The following is a 25,504-nucleotide window of genomic DNA, read 5'->3' as shown; positions in this document are numbered from 1 at the left end:
TCCCCTCACTGATCTTATATCTGCCTCTGTGTGTGTGTGTGTGTGTGTGTGAGATGTGAGAGATACAGATGGCAAAACAGTGCCAAGAATACTAATGCCACATACGAAAACACTGAAACGGAAAGTATTTGTGAGGAACGTAATGGTTTCTAGACTTTCTAGTGACTGCCAGTGGTTACCCTGTCCTGGGTGTACTCCACCCCATCACTCCCAAAAAGTCCTTTATTGTATATAAGGTCGATCATGCTCACACTTGAAGTCCCCTCCAAAGATTTCAAGTGTGAGCATGATCAACCTTATATAAAATAACAGACTGCTTTCTGAGTGCAGATAAACCCTGCAAATGCCAACATACATAGCTGGCAGGTTGATCAGTAATAAAAAAATAGCAGCTAGCTACGACCTTACGTTCCTGCTCATTGATTGATGCCTCATAAAATGAAGAACACTTGTCTTTTTGTTCTTTCCAGAGAGTGCACAGATGTATTGGGGCTTTAAGATCTGTGATGTTAGTTTGACAGCTTGTGCAGGGTCACAATGCCAAGAATCTGCTAAAATCAGCTCCCCCTTCTCTCCCTTCCCTTTATTAGATCCAGGATTTGTGTCAATGTCCAGATGGGATTTCTCTCACACACACACACACACACACACACACACACACACACACACACACACACACACACACACACACACACACACACACACACACACACACACACACACAGAAAAAAAGCCGTGATGAGATCCGGCGGAGGTCTGTGAGGTTGAGAAAGCAAAGTCTGATGATCTTGGAGGTGATGTGTGCGCTGCTGAGGATTTTGTTTCTGTTAGCGACTGTGCACATAGTAAGGAAGCAGATGGCTCAGCAGAGGGCAGAGTCTTTGATGCCTCTGTAAAACACGAGTGGTAGTGGAGGAGGAGGAGAACCACAGCGATGCTGCTATGAAGATGGAGCAGTATAGGGGGAGGGCAGGCCTTCTGATATTTGCTGTAGGCAGTGGGCTTGTCGCCATGGGGGAATTCTTACATTAGTCAAAATTTCTCTCCACGTATCCACAAATAGTTCTGGGCTCGTTGCTGTTATTGCCCACAGCAACAAGCTAAGTCTGCATGCAAGTTGGCAGATACACAGAAAAATGCTGCATACAAACATGTCAAGTATTTTATTGGTGAAGGCTCTTTTCAGCACCGTCTCTCAGTGTCTTTGTCTCCTTAACTTATATTTTTTATTTACTCTATTGCTTCTGATTTTTGTGGTTATCACGTCTGCCTTCTGGCTTTAGCTTGAAACTGATATCTGCATGTCAAGGTGAAAAGGATAAAGATGGATTTATTTGACGAAAGTTATATGTTGAACTTTTTATCCCCTTTGGGATAAAAGGGACAGGAAGGGGAACAAAGACTAAATGTATGCAGCACAACTCCACACATTATTCTACATGGATTTATTTGCATTTGCAAATGGACTGTCCACGCTTTGTTGAGAGATTCAAGTTAGGCGAGCGGTAATCTCTGGGACTGAAAAATTAAACCAACATTTCCAAAACCTGTTTAGTCTAGAGTTTTACCACAGGAGTTCATGGGGATTGATTCTGTTTTGGAAAAAGCCATAATGGGATTTAGAATAACTGCAACACTGGCTTTATATTTCCACTTCCAGAAGGTTGCTGCTTGTTTCTAAAGGCCAAAAGCTGCAGTTTTTCTAATGACCACTTGAGGCAGGATCTAAAAGTAAGTCAACGTCCAAAAATTCTGACGTTAAAATGCCATAAACATAAACGTGTTAACAGCTCGGTACAGATATGATTTTGGTCTCTATGGCTAATTTATCCCTTCGTAGCAGTGTCAGGGGTAAATAATAAAACTGTACTGAAACATAAAATTTGTATTATTAAAGTTGTGCCTCCTTTGAGTGACAGAAGGATGTTGTCCAACCGTTTGCTAGCCGTCACATCCGCTCATTAAAGTCTGGCTGGGATTGACTGGTTGCTCATCAGTGACCACACCTCTGTTGACGGCTGACAGAAAATTATTTACAGAGAATAAAGGAACCAAAGCCATTCTTTTCCCATACATTTCACTACAACTACAAGTCTTTGCAACATGAAAGTTGAGCCTTGCTGGCTATTTAAAACAGTGCAAATTAACAACATTTCTGCAATGGCGAGAAAACTTAAAGCACCAAAAGTGAGGCTTTAAAGCTGGTAGGTCCTTTTTTCCCCCAATACCTTCACTGTAATTTTCAAACTTCACCAACCAACAGTCCTGAGATTTATCTACCCATGAAGGTTGGCTCCAATAAGTTGTTGTCATGTGAAAATCAGAATTTAAAGTTCCTGTTCACTTTTGCTGATGTTACCAAATGCTACTAGAAGACTGAGATAACCTATAGAGCCCAGCAAGATTGAGAGAGAAATGGACGGAAAAATGAAAAATGAAAGAGCCAGTGTCCTGCAAAGACAAGAATGATTACCCTTCTGTACTAAGACAGAGAATAAGAATAAATGGGAGAGGGATGACAGAAAAATGGGAGTGTGAAGGTCCAAAAGTCATTAACCAACAGTATCCTTCTGTCCCTGTGAATCATCCATCCAGTTGCTCCTCTTCGAACACCCACTTGTCTTTTATTGAGGCATCCATCAATCCGTTCTCCTTCTTCAATGTGTTTAACTTCACGTTTTAAAGAGTTTCACCACCTTGTTTTCTTTTTTCCTTTGTGTCCTCATTCACCTCTTACCCCCCTCCTCCTTAATCTAACAGAAAAAAAGCAAAAAATAGAATGATGGATGAAGTAAAAAAGAAAGCAGCACACTTTGAAGGCATCGTTATCCGTCACCTGTAAAGGCCGCACTAATCCTCCACTCACACAGACCCGCACATGGAGGAGAAATTCAGTGTTAACAGCATAATAATTAACCAAGTTGAAAACTTTGAATGTGCTCTACCACTCAGTAACACCAACTGAATCCTTCCCTTCCTACACTGTCGCACCGTGTGAGCGGATGTGAGTGCTGGACAGGAGAGTGATGCATTGTTTGCTTATTCAGAACAAAATAACCTTCACTTCACGCAATCAGGCAGCAAAGTCAGAGCTGTAATCTGTGATGTGGGTGTGTGCATGAGTGACTGAGCTAGTTAGGGAGATTGACAAATGTGTGGTTGCTCTCTCACTGACGCATACACACACACAAACACAAACACACACACACACACACACACACACACACACACACACACACACACACACACACACACACACACACAAACAAATCTTGCTTATTCAGTTTGCGGTCAACATGAATCCATTTACATCCATTTCCAAGCATTATTGAAAATATTCTAATATCTTCACATATTTATAACCCATTACTTCACATGTTAGTACATTTGCATTTATACTGCATACACATGTTGCACACATGTTGCCATGCAGCTATTCCTATTTCTGTATACAGTATATTCCTAATTTGTATTTTTTCTATATCTGTGTGGGATAACATGAAAGTCCGAATGATAAAAAAAAACAAGGTGAAAACCTTAAGATGTGCTAATAGTGTAGGAAAGTATAGGCTTTCATTTCTAGCGATGGGTCGTCCACGTGACAATGGCAACAAGTACAGGGAGTGCAGAATTATTAGGCAAGTTGTATTTTTGAGGAATAATTTTATTATTGAACAACAACCATGTTCTCAATGAACCCAAAAAAACTCATTAATATCAAAGCTGAATGTTTTTGGAAGTAGTTTTTAGTTTGTTTTTAGTTTTAGCTATTTTAGGGGGATATCTGTGTGTGCAGGTGACTATTACTGTGCATAATTATTAGGCAACTTAACAAAAAACAAATATATACCCATTTCAATTATTTATTTTTACCAGTGAAACCAATATAACATCTCCACATTCACAAATATACATTTCTGACATTCAAAAACAAAACAAAAACAAATCAGCGACCAATATAGCCACCTTTCTTTGCAAGGACACTCAAAAGCCTGACATCCATGGATTCTGTCAGTGTTTTGATCTGTTCACCATCAACATTGCGTGCAGCAGCAACCACAGCCTCCCAGACACTGTTCAGAGAGGTGTACCGTTTTCCCTCCTTGTAAATCTCACATTTGATGATGGACCACAGGTTCTCAATGGGGTTCAGATCAGGTGAACAAGGTGGCCATGTCATTAGTTTTTCTTCTTTTATACCCTTTCTTGCCAGCCACGCTGTGGAGTACTTGGACACGTGTGATGGAGCATTGTCCTGCATGAAAATCATGTTTTTCTTGAAGGATGCAGACTTCTTCCTGTACCACTGCTTGAAGAAGGTGTCTTCCAGAAACTGGCAGTAGGACTGGGAGTTGAGCTTGACTCCATCATCAACCCGAAAAGGCCCCACAAGCTCATCTTTGATGATACCAGCCCAAACCAGTACTCCACCTCCACCTTGCTGGCGTCTGAGTCAGACTGGAGCTCTCTGCCCTTTACCAATCCAGCCACGGGCCCATCCATCTGGCCCATCAAGACTCACTCTCATTTCATCAGTCCATAAAACCTTAGAAAAACCAGTCTTGAGATATTTCTTGGCCCAGTCTTGACGTTTCAGCTTGTGTGTCTTGTTCAGTGGTGGTCGTCTTTCAGCCTTTCTTACCTTGGCCATGTCTCTGAGTATTGCACACCTTGTGATTTTGGGCACTCCAGTGATGTTGCAGCTCTGAAATATGGCCAAACTGGTGGCAAGTGGCATCTTGGCAGCTGCACGCTTGACTTTTCTCAGTTCATGGGCAGTTATTTTGCGCCTTGGTTTTTCCACACACTTCTTGCGACCCTGTTGGCTATCTTGAATGAAACGCTTGATTGTTCGATGATCACGCTTCAGAAGCTTTGCAATTTTGAGACTGCTGCATCCCTCTGCAAGATATCTCACTATTTTTGACTTTTCTGAGCCTGTCAAGTCCTTCTTTTGACCCATTTTGCCAAAGGAAAGGACATTGCCTAATAATAATGCACACCTGATATAGGGTGTTGATGTCATTAGACCACACCCCTTCTCATTACAGAGATGCACATCACCTAATATGCTTAATTGGTAGTAGGCTTTCGAGCCTATACAGCTTGGAGTAAGACAACATGCATGAAGAGGATGATGTGGACAAAATACTCATTTGCCTAATAATTCTGCACTCCCTGTATAGATGTGCAAAAAAATCTGTTCATTCAAACAGAAAAGTATGGAAAGATGAACAACTTTGCAACAACTTCAACTTTTGATGAAAACAAAAGAAACATCGCTCTGTTGAGCAGACAACTATGAGGGAGCGTAATCCTAGCTGAGAAAAAAGGGCCAAAATGTCACATTTAGCTTTGCAACATCTGGGCCTGAAAAGTAGAGCAGTAATGCCAGAGTTTGTGGACTAGATAGTATGACTAGAGTAGTAATTTATTAGGCTATGAAAAGCGTTCCATTTTCAAACTCATCACTTGAACTAAAATATTATATTTTAAGTGAAAAAGATAATGCAACATCTACATACATGTTCGGCCTCTTGCTGGAGTATGTGTCATGTGGATTACATCATCAACACACTGAACACAAAGCGTGACCTCAACAGCCAGCTGTGCCCTCCAGCTCTGGGTCACACTGAACTCCTCGATGAAGCTTTCGCGTCTGCCTTTCACACTTATTCAGAGCTCATTGTTGTGCACAATCCAACCCCAGCGTGGAGCAGCAGATTATATCACAGCAGCCCTGTGAAGCAAATGTGCCCTCACAAAATAAAGTCAGCTCTAGAACTACAGGTCACATAAAATTTGACTCAATCTGTGGTGCCTTTTGGCCTGAAGATTTTTACTCCACGGTGTCAACTTTCCCCTTGAATTGCACTGGAAAAACAACGGCTTTGTCCTTCCACCGAGGACCTCAAAATCTGATGCACTGTTAAGGCAAACCTTGTGTGTTTTTTGAGCTTTAAATATCATTCAAATGTAAAAAAAACAAAAAACACAAGTAAATAGGAGGGGAAAAGTCAGGGGCTTTTAAGAAGTGGCAAAAGGTACTGTAAAGGAAATGGTTGCATGTAAAATTGATTGATTAGTCAACTGAGTAGAATGACTCCAAAAAAAGTAATTATTGTATCCCAGTTATCTTGTTTTTATGATTGTTAGGAGCCCAGAATCATAATTGCAATTGCCATCTGATTAATTGATCATCACCACAGGTTTCAGCAAAGAAACTAAACTGTCGTTATACAGTATGCATGCAGACTCACAAGGCTGAATGAAAACAGCAGCAGAGGGGAAGTACAGTTCTCTTGAATAAATCTTTATATGTTATGTAAATTTGTTTTAAAGTCACAATTTGCTGCATTTTTGATCATTTCGAGGAGGACAAAAGCCCAGCTTGAGCCCACACCTCCACAGCACAGCCTGAAATAATTACTTTTCCCTTCAGGTAAAATTAAGTTCACGGTGCATGTGGAGTGTTAATGAACACCCCGGAGCAGTTAGAAAGTAAGTGATTTATGCAATGACGCAATGCCAGCAGCCAGAAATATAACTAACGAAATATAACCCTAACAACCCAGGTCAAATCTGGAACACAAACCTTCGCTGCATGTTACCTCCTTTGCGTTTAGAAATAAATCAACGACTCAAAAACAATTAACTTATATGTTCAAAAGTAAATGAGAACTGCCAGGGAACAGCATGCTGCACAGTTACTGATTATTAAAACGAGATAATCCCGATGAAATAATTGTGCCTCATTATGTTTTACAATAATTATCTTCATTCCTTTTCTTTAGTTTTACACCTTCATTTAAGTCCCACCACCACCCCACCGAGGCATGTTTAATTCAGCTCATATTATTATTATATTTTTCATTTAGTTAGTTTTTAGTTCACTTCGCTTACTAAAATTCTGAGAAATCCACTTAAATAAAAAAGAAATTGTTTTGGTTTTTTTTTTTTAAAGCAAAGTTTGGTGGTTTTCCGGGTGGAGACCGCCCTGTGACTGACTTGGGTCAAGTTGGGAGTTACATACAATCTGTCTCTGATAATACAGCAATTACCTGTGATAGTGTGCTGCTGTGATCGAGCAGCTTTAGGTGCCAATTGCTTCACATGAGAAGCATCGGTTCTATATCATCATCCAAACCAGATTACCTACTTTTTAAAACTTTCATACATATAAACGAGCACCCAGCAGAAACACATCCAGATTTACCAGTAGAGATAAATGAATATCGGAAAAAAACACCCTGACTCAGCAGCTTCGCCTCAAAAATAGCAGCCTCGGCCTTCTACAGACTGACAGCAGCCAAAGTGTCACAGACCTGAAGACTGCTTTCATATTATGAAAATTCAGTCTTTAAAAAAAATCCTTTTCTGAATTTTTCTCCTCAGCTCACTGCCTTTTTTCAGCAAAACAATGTTTCCAAGATACAACGTGTCCCATATCCTAATGTTAATGTAATGCAAACTCCAGGGCTGATCCCTAATCCTGCAATTTGATCCTGATCTGAACACCCGCAGCCCTGCTGGTGATCCCATTTAGCCCCAACTAGCATGTCAACGTTGAGTCTACACAGAGTTTTCTGGGTGGTCGCAGAGGGGAGGTGAGGAAAAGTGATGGCTAAGCCTTTGGCTAATCATGTTATCGTAGGCAAAAAGCATGTGCGTGTGTGCACGCACGCACACACACACACACACACATCCCAAAGTACATTAACCTCTTGACTTCAGCTGCCAGATACTCGAGCATCAACACATTTTGTCAAGGTTACAGTGAAAGGCATTTCCACCCTTCATTTGTGTGCGTGTGTGTGTGTTGAAAACTGCGATGCTGATACAGAAAGGAGGGATTTAAAGGAAAGCTGTGATAACACCAAGCACAGTAAATTTTGTTTGGCCACTTCTTTAATTCAGGCCTGAGAACTTCCAGGTATCAGACAGACTTGAGGAAACGTGTGTGTGTGTGTGTGTTTGTGTGTGTTCGCTCACGTTGTGTTCGTTGTTCTAGGCCTTGCGGGCGTGCAAAGCCCAGGTGAGACGGCTTGCTGTTGAGCTGCATGAGTGTGTGTCTTTGTGTGTGTGATTAATTAATGTGGAGGCAGGCTCCAGGTTCTATAACAAAGGCTCAGGAGATGAGTTCTTACAACACGGGGCTGCAAGGGGTGTCCATCGGCGTGATGGATACCCCGATTTCAGCTGCAGCGGTGCTCCCTTATCTGCGCCCCACCCACCTCTGTGCAGAGCGTGATCTACATCATTTCAGACAACACCAAATACAACTCTATCCCCCTCCTCCTCCCACACACACACACCAACCCACCCACCCCAAAAACCTGAGGGAAGGCCACAGCAGAATTACTCCATCCATTTCAATTATCGAGATTGAATATCTGATTTAGACACACACACACAGTGCTGTGTGGAAGCCGAAGCTGCAGCCCAGGACTCAATGTCAAACTATATAACCAACTAAATGACTTGTCTGGAAATAGAAAGACACCAAAAACATAAGCCTTCATGACTTGACATTATTTTTAGCCTTGCTAGCAACACAGCAGGGCTGTAAGAGGGTATAGGGTGGGAGGAAAGAGAAACCAGAGGTTCCTGGCTGCAGTGCATACACACAGCATCACATGCGATCATGGATGTTATGTTGGAACATCTGATGTGTGAGTTTGAGTTCTACTGCCCTGCAGCTAATATATAAAAAAAATATATGATATATATAAAGTATGATTAAAGATTAAAGTCTGTCATGCAAACTAATGCAGTGATTCCTGAAGCCATTCCTGATTTGATTGTGAAACCCCAGAAAATAAAACAGTGCTGGCAAGATAACCTTTTAAAAGGTTTGTTAAAAGCTCTGACTTGAAATGCTGCTGTGCGGCATCACTCTGGCACTGTGGGCAGCCAGCTCTGTGGACCTGTGAGGGTTTCTGTCAGGGTATTATGAGCCCAGTGACCCACCAGGCCTAAACACAAGGGATTTTATTTAGTTTTCAATACAAATACTGTTTCTATTATCGATTTTACACATACGAAACAACCTATAAAGCTACAAAAAGTAATGATGAACCAGACAAATGTTAAAGCCTTATGCTGTTTTACTTGATCTATGTCCACTATATGCTAGTGTAGCAAGGTAAGTTCTTTGCCCTTTATTAACCAGTTCTCGCACTGAATAGACTGTAATGTTTTAAGTATGAAAAAGTAAAGTACAAAGTCTCTCTCTCATTGCCAACACAGCTCTATTGCCCCATCTGGACCCCACAATCACTGACACAGTGCTACATTAAGTAACTGCAGACTATCAGCACAGTTCAACGCCGCGTCTTTCAGCTCGCCTCACTTAACTGATGTCCCCTGTAAACATTTGGTTTAAACTCCCAGCTCTTGAAAGTCTGGCCTCTTATTACATTTTAATCCCCGAAATATCTCCGAGGTCTATTCTTACACAAGGCTGCTGCATTCAAGGCTGAAAGTCATTTCAGCACTGATATAATCATCCTTATTGTGGTGTAGCCTTCTGCTTAATACAGCATAGGTGGAATTATTTAGTCCATCCTAAAAAATATTTCTTCGCATCCGACCTTGCATCAGACAGTTTGTATATTGCAGGGTGTGATCTGAAAACAGAAGAAGTTCCTCTCCTTTTTATTTATGGTTAGAGATGAAGAGAAATGATCCCACAATGCTGAACTGCAGGTGTATTTCTTTCTTTTTTCACCTTCTCCTCTGTGAACCCCATCAAATTTTAACCACAGAGCATGTCCTTGTTCATCTATAAAATGTGGGAAAATACTAATAAGCATCATGAGATGTACAGAGCAGCCAAACAGATATTTAGATAGTTTAATGTTTAATTAACTGTATTGCTCGGACTCATTTGTGTCATAAACAAAAGGCACATTGAAGTCAAAGGCAAAGTATATTTGTTGTTTTTTTAAAAGCCAGTGGAAAAGCCAGCTGGAAGACATTTAATGGTACAACAGACCGGGGCTAAACAGGCATCTGTGCTGGACTTAAACCAACAACCAAAATCAGTTTTTCTGGCAGAAAGCTTACTGCAGCCAAAGACTTGCTCAATCTCATATAACATTCACAGAAAAGAAACAGGAAATACTGCTCAGCAAATCAGCTGGAGCAGAAAACCAGCAGAGGCACAGAAAATTGCTTTCAAGCTATAATAATCAAACCCAGGTGAGCAAAATGTGCTGGTATATAGAATTGTAGAGACTATAGTAAAACCTTAAAGATCTATTATAAAAGCTTCTTCCTTATTTGCAAGGGGTCGCCACAGCAGATGAATCAGCATATTTGATTTGGCACAGATCGCAAACCAGGGATCTTTTGCATGTCAGGTGGATGTGTTAACCACTAAAGGAGAGCTATTGTGCTTTTCTGTGGACTGTTTTTCTGTGGTATTACATACCTGAGGTTAATCATCCAAAACAACTACACAAGAGATGCGAAGAAGAGAGTAGAGGCAGGGTAGAGTGGGTGGAGACGAGTGTAGGGGGTCATTTGTGACAGAAGGATAGCAGCGAGACTCAAATAGGAAGTTTACAAGATGTTAGGGAGACCTGCTATGATGTATGGAGAATTGTGCAGAATTCAAGATGCTAAGATTTTTTACTGCAAGTGACCAGGATGGACAGGATTGCAAGTGAGTCCATTAGAGGAACAGTTTAGGTTGAACAGTTTTAGAGATAAGAGTCAGAGAGGCAAAGCTGAGTTTGTTTGGACAAGTGCAGAGATGTGGATATACTGAGGAAAGAAGATGGAGCTGCCAGGCAGGAGGAAAAGAGGACAATCACTTAAGATTCATAGTGAAAGAGGACATGAAGAGGGCAGTGTTACAGAAGAGAATGCTGGGAACAGGGTGAGATTGAGACAGATGATTTGCTGTGGCGAGCCGTAAAGGGAGCAGCTCATTAAAAGCGTATGCCCATTAAATAGGGGAAATTGAGACTACAAGTACCATTGTTCTTTCTGTGATCACTGTGCTACTGAGTGCTAATAACGGCTGTTTATAATGCAACATAAACCTGGCATTTGGGATCAAATGAGTCGAGGAAGAGGCTTACACCAAATGGGTATTTCTACTATCACGTAACTGATACGAGGAGCTGAAGCATCACTCTACAAGAAGCATTTGAGCCATTGAGAGGTCTGGCGAGAAGTAGAGGGCCACGGGAGACAAGAAGGAAAAACAACACAAAGAAAAACAACCATCACAAAACCCTGGCAGCATCTGTGGCAAACCCTGCCATTCATCCAATGGGCTTTCAAAGCACTGCAGGCAGGGCCAAGCAGATAACCCCCAATGCAAAGCCCGTGTGTCTCACAAGAAGACACACAAGCCTTTTACTTCCTCACACTGCCTGTGGCAATGGATCCATCCAACTGTCCAGCAAATAACGAACCTGAAGAGGCTGTCAGAGGACAATGTGAATTAGCTAGCCCCGAGTAGAAAAGGGGAGCAGGCTGAGGATAGAGAAAAAAAAATCTAAACTGTACTGTGAGACATATAGCCCAGTGTTGATTTAGATCTCCTTGTCTAACAGCATCTGCAAAAAGTCAGATCTTCAGGTGTTTTCAGAAACAGCCGAAAGCTTATACCAGCAAGACAGATGGCAGTGTAGCTCTTAGACACACACACACACGCACATACACGTGACCAGATAACGCACTCAATCACTTAACGTAAAAATTTTCGCTTTTTTTACTCTCGCTCTCCAAGAAGAGATGACCTTTAATGTGGCATAGTCAAAAGATGGGCGGGGAGAAAACAACAACAACAACAAAAACAACAACACACACTCCCCGTTTGAGTTTTCTGTCGGTTGAACACATGAGAGCATTCCCGTCCTGGGCCTCGGTTGAAATGAGAGGCAAGCCACAGGGAAACAATTCGCTTTAGCTTGTTTGGCGGATGTGAAGCACAACCAGTGGCCTGTCAGCGCTGTCAATTAAAGAGAGGAAACCACACAGACACTCAGAGCAACACAAACATCATTACTGGAGCCACTGCTGTACGCTCTAAAAGAAACCAGAGGAGTCTGTGTGGGACTCGGGGTTTTTTTCCCCTTTTTTGAGTAGATGTGGCCTAAAAAGTTGTTATCCACCCACCATATCTGTGCTCAGTATCACATTAAATGATCTTTACTATACAGAATAATAACATACCGTATATGACTATCAGACTCCAGCTCTCTGCTACCACTGAAGACACTGAGGTCATGTCCCGGTATAAGACTCACCTCAGGATAATTGGCTTATAATGGGGCTGAGATTAAATTAAATTCAATGATGTCTAACAGGCGTCAGGGTACAGCTGAAGGCTGGGGTCGATAAATCCAGATCCAAATGAGCTCTAGATGATCTGGAGAAACTTAATAAGGCGATAATTCAGTTTCCAGGGGACATTTTCCATATTCTAGTCATCACAATTAGGATGGGGGGGAAAAAGCTCTTAATGATGGAAGTTTAAAGGACAGCTACAAGATGTCTGTGTCTGTGTAATACTCAAAAATATCCTGGAATGTATAATCCTATAATTGGAACTGAGAGTTTTTGGAAAGCTAGTTGGGCATTTTCACCACCAATGGGGTTCTTTTTAATAATGGATTGCATTTATATAGCGCTTTTCGGGGCCCTCAAAGCGCTTTACAATTCCACTATTCATTCACTCTCACATTCACACACATTCACACTCCCCACAGCTGCCCTGGGGCAGACTGACAGAAGCTGCCATATCGTGCCATCGGCCCCTCTGGGCATCACCAGTAGGCGGTGGGTGAAGTGTCTTGCCCAAGGACACAACGACCGAGACTGTCCGAGCCGGGGCTCGAACCGGCAACCTTCCGGTTACAGGACGAACTAACTCTTTGAGCCACGATCGCCCTTTTTTCAGCCAGATATAATTAATAAAAGAAACACACACACACACGAGGTAAACTCATGAAAATAGGTGATGCTAATCAGAAACATCTACTTTTTTTTTCCAAAGCGAAACATCGTGGGAATTATTGTGAAAGTTGATGAATAAAAGAAGTGCGCTTGCTATGCCTTCTAGCGAACTCCCTCTGGACGTGCCTGCCTGTACCTGTTCTTTGTCGGTGACTCTCTACCGCAATAAGCTGGTTATAGACAGCTGAGGTGAGTGCTACGAGCGGAAGAGTTGGAGTGGAAATGACAGGATGAGAGATGGATGCCATCAATGCCTCGGGCTGTATTTAATTTTAGCAAACACGCTGAATCTACAGCATCTCATGGGACAGGAGCTGAAACGGTCTCGGCTATGTTTTAAGATATTTGCTCAAAAGCACCAGTTTTGTTCTTTTTCAAAACCATTTAAAAAAACATCTGGAGAAGACGGATGAAGGCGAAGAGGGTGACTTGAAATTCCTGCCACGGAGCAGCACTACTGTTACCTACATTGAGACAGATGAGACGGCGCACATTTATGAAATTAATCACTCACCTCTGAACAGTTGTATTGAAATGGCATCCAAAATGCCATTGTGAGACAGCCTCTACGCAGCTAAGCAGATCATATCAGAGCTGCACAATTTGTATTTATTGATCAGTGCTGAAAAGTGGGCAGCTGACATATTGCTTCTGACTGAAATTGCTGCACCATGATGAAAAGCCGCTGCTGCAGTCTAGACGCTGGATGAAAACATTAGAGAGTCAATGTTGTGAAATTCAGTAATCATTCTAATGGAAACCTGCATTTAAATGTGATAATAATAGACTTTTACTGAAAGTCATTTTTAATTTCAAACCAAAACTGAAGCAGTTCATTTGCAACAGTATATGAAATCAATCTGCGATGCTCCTCTACGCTGTCCTCTGTTCAAGAGGCCATTTTCTACAACACATTTCAAGTCACTTCATCAACATCTTGACCTTTTCAAAAATGTCTTAAATACTGGTTTCCCTTTAACACTACCTAAATTAAAAGACGCTTTGTGTGGAGAGAGCAACTGTATTACACAAATGGAAAGACATGGGCAGGGCTATTTAATTATATGCTAATACAAGCTCAGAAGTGGACCTGATCTGCCTCATTATTTCTGGCTCTTTCTTGTTAAAGTGTTTGGGTTAAGAAAGATTTAGTAATGTTGGTTGATAAATAATATCCAAATCACCGTTGGTAGTCTGCCAAAGTAGAGGGCTTAGAATATAAACACAGTAGTCTGCCAATATTTTAGGAGGATATGTGGCAACTGGTAAATTTCCCAGCCTGGGATAGAATTCAGCTTATTCCCAGTTTATCCCGAGCACCTCCATGCATCATGTAACTCTTACAAACATTTTGTATACAGCTGCTGAAAGAACGGAGGAAAATTTGCTGCATATTGCAAATATTATGCGGTGCAAGTATAATAATAATACTTGGTTACGTCAAAAATGATAATCATGGTTACTTAGTTAAATATTGAGATCATGAATGTTCATTGATGTTTTTAATGCACCGCCATGTAAGAAGAAACCTTTCACATATTCAAATCTGTCCAAATGTCTGCATGAAAACAAAACCGGCCTTCCGTATTCACTCAAATTCAGCAATATTCAAGTCCTAGATGAAAAATAAAGTACATTTATAAGCAAACTGTACCAAAAAGGCTGCCGTAATATGCTACATTCATACATTATGCTAATTAATCTTTAGAAATCAATGTGAATAAAACTTGCAGCAAAGTGGCTGACAGCAGTGAGATTCCTCTACATTTCCTCTGTTGTACTTTGCACACAGTGCAGGTATTACCACTTTGGAAAAGTAACTGCATGAAGAGATAACACAGCTGGCTAAATGGAATGCGACTGCACCGGTGATTCCAGTGCATCTTTGTGAGCTGAATGGATGTGCTAATGTGCTGTACAGGCTCGTTCTCATGGACGTCCGAGCCGATGTTGGCCGATTCACGTTAGCAATTGTTGCATTGTTTTTTCTGGCCTTCGCTCATTAATTACACTCCAGTTTGTGCTCCAGTCTTTTTCAGGTGTTTGAATAAGTTAGTTCGAGATCTGTGCAGACAACTCTACAGTGCTCTTTGGCTATGATTTTATCTTGGTTAACACTCTTAAGGCTTTTCACCTTCTGCTATAGATAGATAGGTATAGATATAGACTTAATTAATCCCACACTGAGGAATTAGACTTTTTACAGCAGTGGAAGGGTCAGAAAGTGAATGAGATAATATAAAAAAAAAACAATACAAAATCAATAAATAAAAACTCCTAAAAGTCCAAATCAATAAAATACAATACAAAAGTAATTTTTACAATATCTAAATTGTACTATTTACACAAAAATGGACTAAAACCTTGTTACTGACATTCTTTATAGTGCATAAGGTGCAGTGGGAATTATAATATATACACATATTTTAGCAGGTGTTTATCCTATGTCTGATTGCTCTGTCCTACACCATGGCTCTAACAATCTGCTGCTGAAGGAGGTGCTCAGGGCCTCCCCACAGTCTCATGCAGGGATGAGAGGTGTTGTCCATAATGGACATTAGGTTGGCTAAACTTCATTCCCCCCTCCTCCTCTGCGGTCTAGTCTAGGGGACAGGCCAGGACAGAGCTGGCCCTCTTCAGTCTACAAGTTCTTTCCTGCCCCTCTCTGTGCTGCCACCTCCCAGCAGACCACTGCATAAAAGACTGCAGAAGCCATCACAGTGTTATCAAAGGTCCCCAGAAGACTGAGAGGCCTGGTCTTTTGGGTTGGATGAGAGTTGACACGTCTTCACAAAACTCAAAGAAGTCCAGTTGCCCTCTTTTTTCAAGCTCTTCAAATTTTGTACACTAAGATTTTTACGCGGACAAACAAAAGCACTGCAATACATCCCAAAAGTGCCGCAACATCCAGCCAAACACATTCGATACAGTGGAAACAGCTGACAGCACAGCTGGCGTCTGAGACCAAGGAGTTTTGTTGCTTCAGGGAGTGACCACAGAGGAGACGCATCCAACTTTCCCCAAAGTAGAACCACCCCATCTGGAGCAGCTTGACAGAAATAAAATGTGCGTTATCCAAGACATCGCACTGTTCAAAAACACATATTTAGACCCACATGAGCCCAACTCACAAAAAAGGATCAGAATGTCAATTTATTGTATATTTTTTTTAAACTCCTGAACAATGATCTATATTGTGCTTTGACAGTACCATGCACAACATTATGGATGGCTAATAAAGATTTTGGAGGCAGAACAATATTACAATCATTTAAAGTTGCAGTCCTAACATTTATTATAAATGGGACAATCGGAAAGGTTTAAACCACCGTTGGTTTCAAACCCGCTGTGACAATTTCTGAGCCAGAAAGTCGAACACCACCAAAATAAAACGGGCAGCTGGAAGTTTCATTTTTATCCCTCTGACAGTTGTCACGCTTACGCAACACGCTAAAGTGTATTAACATTAAGTGGTATTAGGCAAAGAATAACCATGAGTAATTTATAATCCTTTAAATCCTGTCTCGAGGAAAACACAGAGTAGGTCTCGTAATACTTCTTGTGCTCTTATTGTTGATTTTGAGAGGACATTGTCATCATTCTAATTGACACCTCTCCTGGCTAGTTTGACTCAGCAATCCAAGTAAGAGTATATATATCATGGAAGCAGCCTTAGGTGTGTGGCTTCATTGCATAATATTTCAGGTCAGGCTAATATCATCGTCCTACATCATGTTCTATAGGAGCTGGAAAAGGCAGTGACAAGGCCCTGGGGCCAAGCTGTCTTATTTACTGATGGAAGTGGGTCTACTGGAGCAACCAACTAAAACCTATTTACTTTTCTATCACACAGACACAGGGACGGATAGAGAAAGAGAGAAACACGTAGAAAGACCAACTCTAAGAGGTGATCTGACAATTAATATTCACACAGCAGCTTCCTCCCTAGTCCTACGTTTACGTTTGATAAATTTCAGTAATGAAACTGTAGATGAAATTTACACAAAGCTGATTGAATTTCCTCATTAAACATAAGAAGGCAATCATTAAAAATTAGCTCCGAATCTTCCTGACTGTGTACTGAAAAAGACTTTGAGGGGGGTTTGTGAGGCAAAAACTCAAAGTGGCATAATCTAAAATGAAAAACACTGTCTTACAGGGCCAAGTCTACATTTGATATGCTACGATTTATATTTCCGGCCAAATATTTAAATAAGAGCCAATCTCTGGTTGTCTTTTTTTGCTAATAGAACAGAATAGAACAGAAAAATTTCAGAAGTTCTGCTTAGAAGGAGCAAGAAAACCTCACTTTCTTTATTTTTTTATACTCTGCATAAAACTGTGTGCAGAAAAAAACGAAATAACCACAGCTCCTGTAAATGTAATGCAACAGAACAAAACAGTTGTGGACAAGTGGTGCAGTAATATTCACAACTGTACCAGGTTTTTATTTCATTCAGAAATAGCACTCGTTGGCCAAAATATCATTCCTGAGGAAGTACAACTTATTTTATTTAAAACAAATAGGAAATTACAATTACAATTTAAAACCCCTCTCACTGTCTCACATTTTTAACAGTGGAATAATTTCTCAATATATTATGAAACCAGCTGTAGTTGAGAAGCCAAATCTGCAGTTTACCCCACAAGACCTTCCAGAGGCAACCCAGCAGCCATTAAACTACCTCAGGCACTTCTTCTAGGTTAAGTTAAATTTATTTCAATTGTCGTCAGGGTTTGAAAACTGCATGTATAGAATCAGTCGAATCGGATGAAAACTTCTTCAAAAGTTTGCAGAGTGTCCCCCAAAATAAGGTTTTAAAAAGTTTTGTTTTTTTAATCCACCTTCACATGAAGTTAGACTTCTCCCTCCATCTGCGCTGCAGAATCCTCCCATAGATTCCAGGTCAGGAATCTTTGAGCGCCATGTCTTCTCCTTATGTAATCTATCTGGTTAGTCTCAGCTCAGCAGAGTATATTAGCATCTTTTGCTCCTAGCTTTGATTTTTAAAGCCAATATTAAGGGAAAATAACCTCAAAATATAAAAACAGAGGAAAAGGAGTACTAAATGCATGCAATAGCTTTGCCGTGTCCTACTTATGCACCGGATCCACATAACATAGTCCGCTTTATATACCAACAACTGGAAATATTGCCCCAAAACAGATAGATCTGACGGGAGGGGATACAGGTTGATTGTTAAAGCTTTACACCACCCTAGGAACGAAGAGGGCAAACTGACAAACACCCACTAGATGTTAAATCTACGCGTCACTGTTGTGTTTACAGCTTTTACAGCTGCTTCTGAGTGAAAAAATAATTAATTAATATCAGTTTAAACAACACTTCAATTATTCAGTTTCCTTCCACTCAGCTGACACACCCATTTAACATTCATTCTTTTCTTAATTACAGGGAGTTTACTTGAAATTATCGAGGGAATTAAAAATGAAAAGCCTTCACTGCACCGTGACATTAGAGGGCAACTTTTAAAGAAAAAAAATGCAAGAGTGCAGGAAAACTTCAAACCAGATCAAGCTAGAGAGTATCGTGGCATAAACCTTATCAGCAGAAGAGGCTCAGCTACCTCTGTCACATGGGGCTGTCATCTTATCAAAAGCTCACAATACAAACCCACACTAAACCGTCATACACCACCTACATATGCACAGCTAAAGGACTCCAAACAAACACCCTGGGGTTATTAGGACAAAAGAGAGAAAGATCTTAAATTAAAAACACAGTCTCTGCTCCCGTTTATTCAATCGGTCGCAATTAATTAAAGTTATCGTGGCGCATACAGACAGAGCTCACACAAACACCTGCAGAAATGATGTATGCTTCACTTCCATTTAACATTAATAAAGCTGTCACAGTTCAGATTTTCATTGTATGACTAGCATGGCTAAAAGAATATACAGTATAGATAATGACCATTTTTATTGAAAGATTGCAATGAAGAATTGTTTTTAAAGTGCTATCAATCAAGAGAAGAGAGCTGTGATGAACTTAGTAGTGAGGATGTAACTATAACTGTGTTGCCACTGGATTGTTTGCAATATTATCATATACCTATTTTTAAATGTGTTATCATCAGTAGCAGTATACTGTCAGTATACTGTCTTTCTGAGTCCAGTTAAACGCAGCCAAGATCTGTGCAGCGATATGTTAGCAGCTCTTAGGTCTGATCAGGGTACACTAATGTACACTAAGAAACTAAAGATTAGAGGGAATTTGCAATTTTAGGAATTCTCTGCCGTCCAATCTACGACGGACTCGAGCAGAAAGCAGCTGAAGACTCATCTTTTTAAACTGGCGCTGGGACATTCAGTTTCATTGCGGGGGGTTTGGGGTTTTTTTCTGGGGTTGCATTTGATGTAAAGGACCTTGTGATCTGAATCTTAAAGGGGGCAATATAAATACATTTACTATCACTGTACTACTTTGTGTTCATTTGGATTAGATTGCATACACTGCATTTCGTTGCCCTGTACCTGTGCATGTGCAATGACAATAAAGTTGAATTCTATTCTATTCTATGATAGTCAAAGGTCAGGATTACATGTGAGAATTTTGACAATATTTCTGGTAGTAACTCAAAAATGTATATGGTACTTATGGTAAAAATTTTGCACAAAAACTAATAGGATAAAATTGGCTCTGGGTCTTTTTTCTAAATACAAATGAAAAAAATAAGAGGCATTACAGAGTTCTGGTCTGAGGTGATTGTCTCTTTGTGCTTTATCTCTAATACTGTAGGTCTGACATATTTATTGTGAACCGGCACTATATAAATAAAACTGAACTGAGCAGACTCATAAGAGAAAGGTCAGAGACTGCCATAAAGCATTATTTTGGCCTTTATTTACCACTATCACTAAGGAACAGAAAGGATCATATTTCACATTCAGTCTGCTATTGAATTGGTGACACTAATCTCTGGTGCCCACCTATTTAATTGCTTCAAAGTCTTCACTGCATGTATTCTAAGTGTGGAGAGACATGGATGTAAACTGAAACTTGACAGATCTGAGAGGAGACATTCAACCAAGAGGTGGTAATTCTAGCCTCAAAACTGAAAGGCTGACAGACAATTAAGACTTTCAGAGAAGAGTTACAAAAGTGTGAAACCGAGGAGAGGGAAAAACAAAACAAAAAAAAAAGAAGACAGAGAGAATAAAACACCCCGCATCACCGTACTCATTACGAGCACAGACACTGACAACTGGGAAGAAGCACAAACAGAATATAAATATATGATAAAGTTGACATTTAGAGGCATGTGTAGATGGATGACTCTAACTGACGGCCAATTTGGCTGCTAATCTAAAGGCCAAGGCTGCTGGTGGCAGGGACAAGAGATCAATCGCGTGTGCGTGCGTGTGTGTTTGGGTGTGCACGTGTTTGGGCGTGCACACATACGTGGTCTTTCACTCACCAAATAGATTGCTGGAGTGGCCGTGCTTGGAGACAGGCCTGAGCTCGTTGGAACCCCAGGCGTACTGCTTGTAGCTGTCCCACGCATGCTTCATCATCTGACAGGGGAGAGGAAGAGGAGGGGTAGGAGGGGGGGAGAGGGAGGAGGAGAAGATGAGAAATGAAGAGAGTTAAACGGGACAATAAACTGTGAGCCGTAACAACAGAATCAAATCATTTTAACCGAGCGATGAGGCTCGTTTTTCACTCGGTGAATCAGCCTGTACGTTTAACTATGCGTTTCTAAACTACCCTAAAAAATATCCAGCACATGCATGAATAAATACAGAGCTGCAACTGACATCAACTACCCCAAATTCAATCAATGGTTGTCGGAAAGATATTCCCACTGCTCAAGCTGACATAGCACAATGTCTTGATTTAATCAGCCAACTTTCCAAGACCCAAAGTTCTTCAGATTAACGTCACTGAAGGTTGAGAAAAATAATGGATACTCAAAAAAAAAAAAAAATCATAGTCAGAGTTGTTTTGGGCAATGCTGTAATGTGGACTGCCTGCTAGTATTATTCATTGTGTATTTATTCAACTTAAAGTAAGGTGTCTTTTATTTATAGAGGATTTCCTTAAACTTTAAAAGTTAAGGGTTATGGTAGTGGGGACACGTGTAAGGATTTACTCCCTGATCAGGCAGTTTGGAGGTTTTTGGAGCCTCTGGTCAACTGTAGCTACACAGAGCTAAAGCCAGCAGTAAATTATTGCATAATGCAAACAGCACGAGGGGCCCTGAGCTATCTGGGGATAAAGGCAGCTGCAGGCAAACCTTAATGATCCTTCCACAGGTTCATCTAGGAAACCCTGAGAGGTTTACTTCCTCTCAGTCACATCTTGTTGACCAAAAGCTCTCTTGTAAAACGATTTTTATATTTAGGGCAAGTCCTTCTATTTGGTACGGTCTCAAAGGTCTAGAGCTTCATGAATGAATATAATGAATCACATTATCTGTTGTGGCGTTCCCTCAATCAAAATTTTAAAAGATATTCAGAGATTTGTTTTTGTCGGTCTTATCTGGACACATGACTGACAAATACATGACAAATACAGCAGGGAAAAAACTTCATAGGAGGGTGACAATGTGTCTCGTTAGCACATGTTGTCATTCTTGCCCTTCAAACATACAATAAAAGTTTCTGTTCAGGAAGTCTGAGACTGCAGCGCCAGATTTCAAGAAACACCATTATAATAAAAGAACAACTTTCCTTCTGGGAAAATAATCAGGACCAGTGAGTAACATAGCATAACCATCGTGCCTGTTTAATCTCCCCGTCACTGTTAAGGGAAATAAATTCTGCATCTGTGAGATTATCCACAGATGGAAAAGGTTTTGCTTCAGAAGTCTCTGGATATCTGAACCATGTATTGACTACAACCAGGGATATTTAAATCAGGGCTCTCATCAGTGCTGTATCATCCACAGGTTTTATCATGCAGCTCCTTTCAGAAGTCTTTCCGAAACTGACTCATTACTTATTGCAGCAGGTTGGTACAGACTGCTTTAAAAAAAAAGAAAACAGGGCGTACTGAATAGACCCCGGGCTTTTGACAACTTTGGCCATCGTACACCAAGACTGCTCCCTGTAGCTTTTTTAATGCTTACTCAACATTTACTTGGGAGTTGACAAGGTATCCAACTTTCTAACAGATTTTTAGCATTTTCATCCCTTGTTCTCTGTCCAGCCTTTTGATATAATGTGTTTGGATTACAAAAGTCAACTCATGCAAGCTATCGATAAACACGTGAACACAAAAGAGATCAGACAGAGCAACAGCTGAAATAAGAAGAGAGAACAAAGACTGATAGGCAAGACTGTAAAACAAACTTGACTTCTATTTTTTTTTTTTTTTACTTCGTGTTATGTGTACTCAGTGAGGGAGGGAGGAACATTTCATTCAAATAAAATGAAGTAGAATTGTCTTTAACTTGATCTATGACAAACCTGTTTTTTTTTTTTATGTTAATATATTGAATTTTCAGCAGTGAGCAGCTATTTTCATATTGCAGGCAGAAAACATTAAGCTAACTTGTCAGTGTTTGGGTATTCTGTCAAAGCTTGTGTTGAACACTTGCGGCTTTAACTTTGAGCACACGAACATCCAAACATCTCTAAGTATGTTTGGTCAAGTTCTTTTACAAAACCTCGAGCCAAAGCTTCACGGGCTCCAGCTGTCAAGCTGTGTCTCTCATCAAAATGGGCTAATGATTTAATGATTTTCTCTGCAACCAACAGACTGAAATTATTCCCACTCTCCAACCAGTCAATGAAGATTTTCTTTGGTTAATTACAAGTAGGGCTGCCACAAACAATTATTTTGATAGTCGACTGGTCACCGATTATTTTTGCAATTAGTCGACTAATCAGATCATGCATCCATTGGACGCACAGCGTACAGCTTATTGCACCAGCATGCATCTGCTCTTATGTAACTATCATTAGCTTACAGCTTGAAGTGTTTAAGGTATGTGCTAACTAAAAATAAAGACAAGATGATAGTTCATTAAATTTTAATGAAATTTGCAGATTGTTTCGGTGAAGTTTAACAAACTCCTTGCTATCTAAAATATAACAGGACACTGGAGTAAATTCTCGAGCATCTCACACTTCTGATAATCAGTTGTCTGCTTGACGTTTATTCAGCTGTGTAAAAACTATAACTTTAATCTCAGCCAAACCGATTTACTCAGGAACAAATAAAATACAAACAAAAAGCCAAACAATAACATTTTTAAGTTATCTAAGTGACTTGTATATGTTTAACCTGAGTAGCGAAAGACCACGGTGGGTTTGAAAACGATTTGCCGGGAGTCCGGTGTTCTCTCAGGCTCTAGTAAGCCTTGCCCCCGGCTAGCTATCGAACTAGTGGGTAACAAACGTCGGAGCGATTTTGAAAATATGTGGTGTTTTGATAAACTGAGCTGATATTTGAGGTTTACACCTAAAAATATGTTAAAAGTTTATTTTGTGACCCAGAAAGAATAATAAGAGTAATATTAAAACTAACTAGATGCCGCCATTGTTGGAAACTGAGCTGGGCTGCGCTATGAATTCTGGGACAGAGCTACTTCTTTGTGGTTTAATGGCAGCTGGCATCCTTGTACATGCAGTGCTGCCATCTTCTGTTTCAGTCCGTTATTACACTCTTAAATTCTACTACTTATTCCTGCGTCTTTTGTGATCTTACAAAGCTTCAAACGACGCGTCGACTATTAAATCAGTCGATTTTGATAGTCGACGTAATCGTGACTACTCGACTAATTGTGGCAGCCCTAATTACAAGTGTAATGGACTGAGTTGATATCAGATTTAATTATCTCTTATTGAAGATGCTCACTGATCATGTTTCCCAAAAATAAAAAGGAGCACTGTGAAATTTTAAGCTCTGAATCGAGCTTAAAAGTCTGTTTAGACAGACCTGAATTTAAAGTCGAAATTTATTCAGAAAAACAAGAAAAGGTCCTAAAAAAGTCATGAAAAAAGCAGGGTATCTGGGGTACAGAGTATAAACAAACAAAAGATTTTTTCAGTACCTTTTTAAGACCAAAATACAGAAAAACAGAAAACTCCATGGTAGAACAATCCTAATTCTAGCCATGCTAAGTGTTTTAATCCCAGTGTCTTCCCTGTCTGCTTTAGTCCAGAAACAACATCATAAAACTGTCTAAATGCTGTTGTTTGGTTTATAGGAATGGCATCTGTTTATCATGAGCACAAAGAATTTACACCTGACCTGATCTGAGAAATGGAGCCGACCGCTTTGAGTGACAATTTCTTTATTTTCTTTTAAAACGTGTTAAACAAGAAGTGATTTCTCAGTATGTGAATTGACTTTTTTGTTCTTTTCTGCTTTTAATTATTTCTGGTATGTCTTACTATTTGAATTTTCTGTCTGTGAAGCTCTCTGTATCTTTGTTAAGAAAAGTAATCTATAAATAATGTTTCTAGGTAATACTGTACGTGTTCAAGTTATTTTTAGTCTTTGTAGTGTTGTTGTTATAGTTATTGGTTGCAGTTGTTCTAGAAATAGAATATTGCTGTTGATTTTCCAGATGTTGCTGTACTTGTTCTAGGTATTGTTGTAGCTACTTTATTTATTTCATTTTTTAAATAAAAAAGAGGGACAATAACTATTAATGAACATCTTAAGAAATGTAAATATGCCAGATTATAGCCTTAGGCAACTTCAGTTGTTGTAGTTGTTATTGATGTAGTTGTGTCATTTAAAATTCTAATTGCTGTAGTTCTTGTTGCAATTATAACAGTAACAAACAAAATGTAACCTTAACTAAAAGCATCTATTTGTTTCCTCCCAAGTTAAGGAAAAAAGTGCAGTTACTTCAGACTTTGCTCGAGTATGGGAAGAGTTGTATCATATGTAAAACTTTACATTTGGCTTCATACTCTTTCATGTATTTTAAAACTTGTCCATTACTTTACTTAAATTGTATTATTCTTTTTGATGCACCTTGAATTTCAAGAGCTTTTGAAGATCTGCAGGAATGCTGTCGACATTCAGGGTGATTATATTTTTTTCTTTCCATTTGTAAATTTTTAATAATATTTTGTTTATTTGAACACATCAAGACAAACATATCAATCATGTGGAAAAGCAGCTTTTTACTTAATGTTATTCTCTCTTCCAGTTATGACTGTGGCTGATTGATTGCCTCATCTGTGCTAAATCCACACATCGCTCAATTCCCTGTGTGAAGGGACATCTTCCTCCGCTCAGTCCCATTATCTGCTGCTGAAACCACCTGATTCCCCAGTGGGAGTCATTGAGGTTCCATCTCATTTTAATCTGGCGCTGGCCGGGGCTTGATTGCAATGTGAACGCTGCTTTCCAATTTAACACCCTAACACTTATTTCAGTCTCGGATGTGGCTCCTCCTCCAGCTCTGCCTGCGTCCGTTCAACTAATCCAGGTTATGTAGCGCTGTCCCGGATCTTTTTAGAACCTAGCTGCAGATTAGACACACTAAAGCCCCGTTATCCTCCACCTTGAAACAGTAAGTCTTCCCACACACAAACACACACT

General features: G+C 40.1%; 1 protein-coding gene across 1 annotated transcript in view; it reads right to left on the bottom strand.

Moving 5' to 3' along the window:
* Window positions 1-25,504, bottom strand: part of man1a1 (mannosidase, alpha, class 1A, member 1) — a 165,630-nt gene that overhangs the window by 104,386 nt on the left and 35,740 nt on the right. Inside the window, exon 2 of the mRNA XM_004550657.3 lies at window positions 20,415-20,511. Coding sequence (XP_004550714.1) covers window positions 20,415-20,511 — 97 coding nt within the window. The remainder of the gene's footprint in view (window positions 1-20,414; window positions 20,512-25,504) is intronic.

The sequence above is a fragment of the Maylandia zebra genome, linkage group LG15, assembly GCF_041146795.1.
Source record: "Maylandia zebra isolate NMK-2024a linkage group LG15, Mzebra_GT3a, whole genome shotgun sequence".
In the NCBI taxonomy this organism is placed as follows: Eukaryota; Metazoa; Chordata; class Actinopteri; order Cichliformes; family Cichlidae; genus Maylandia; species Maylandia zebra.
This window is presented reverse-complemented; position numbering and strand designations above follow the sequence as displayed.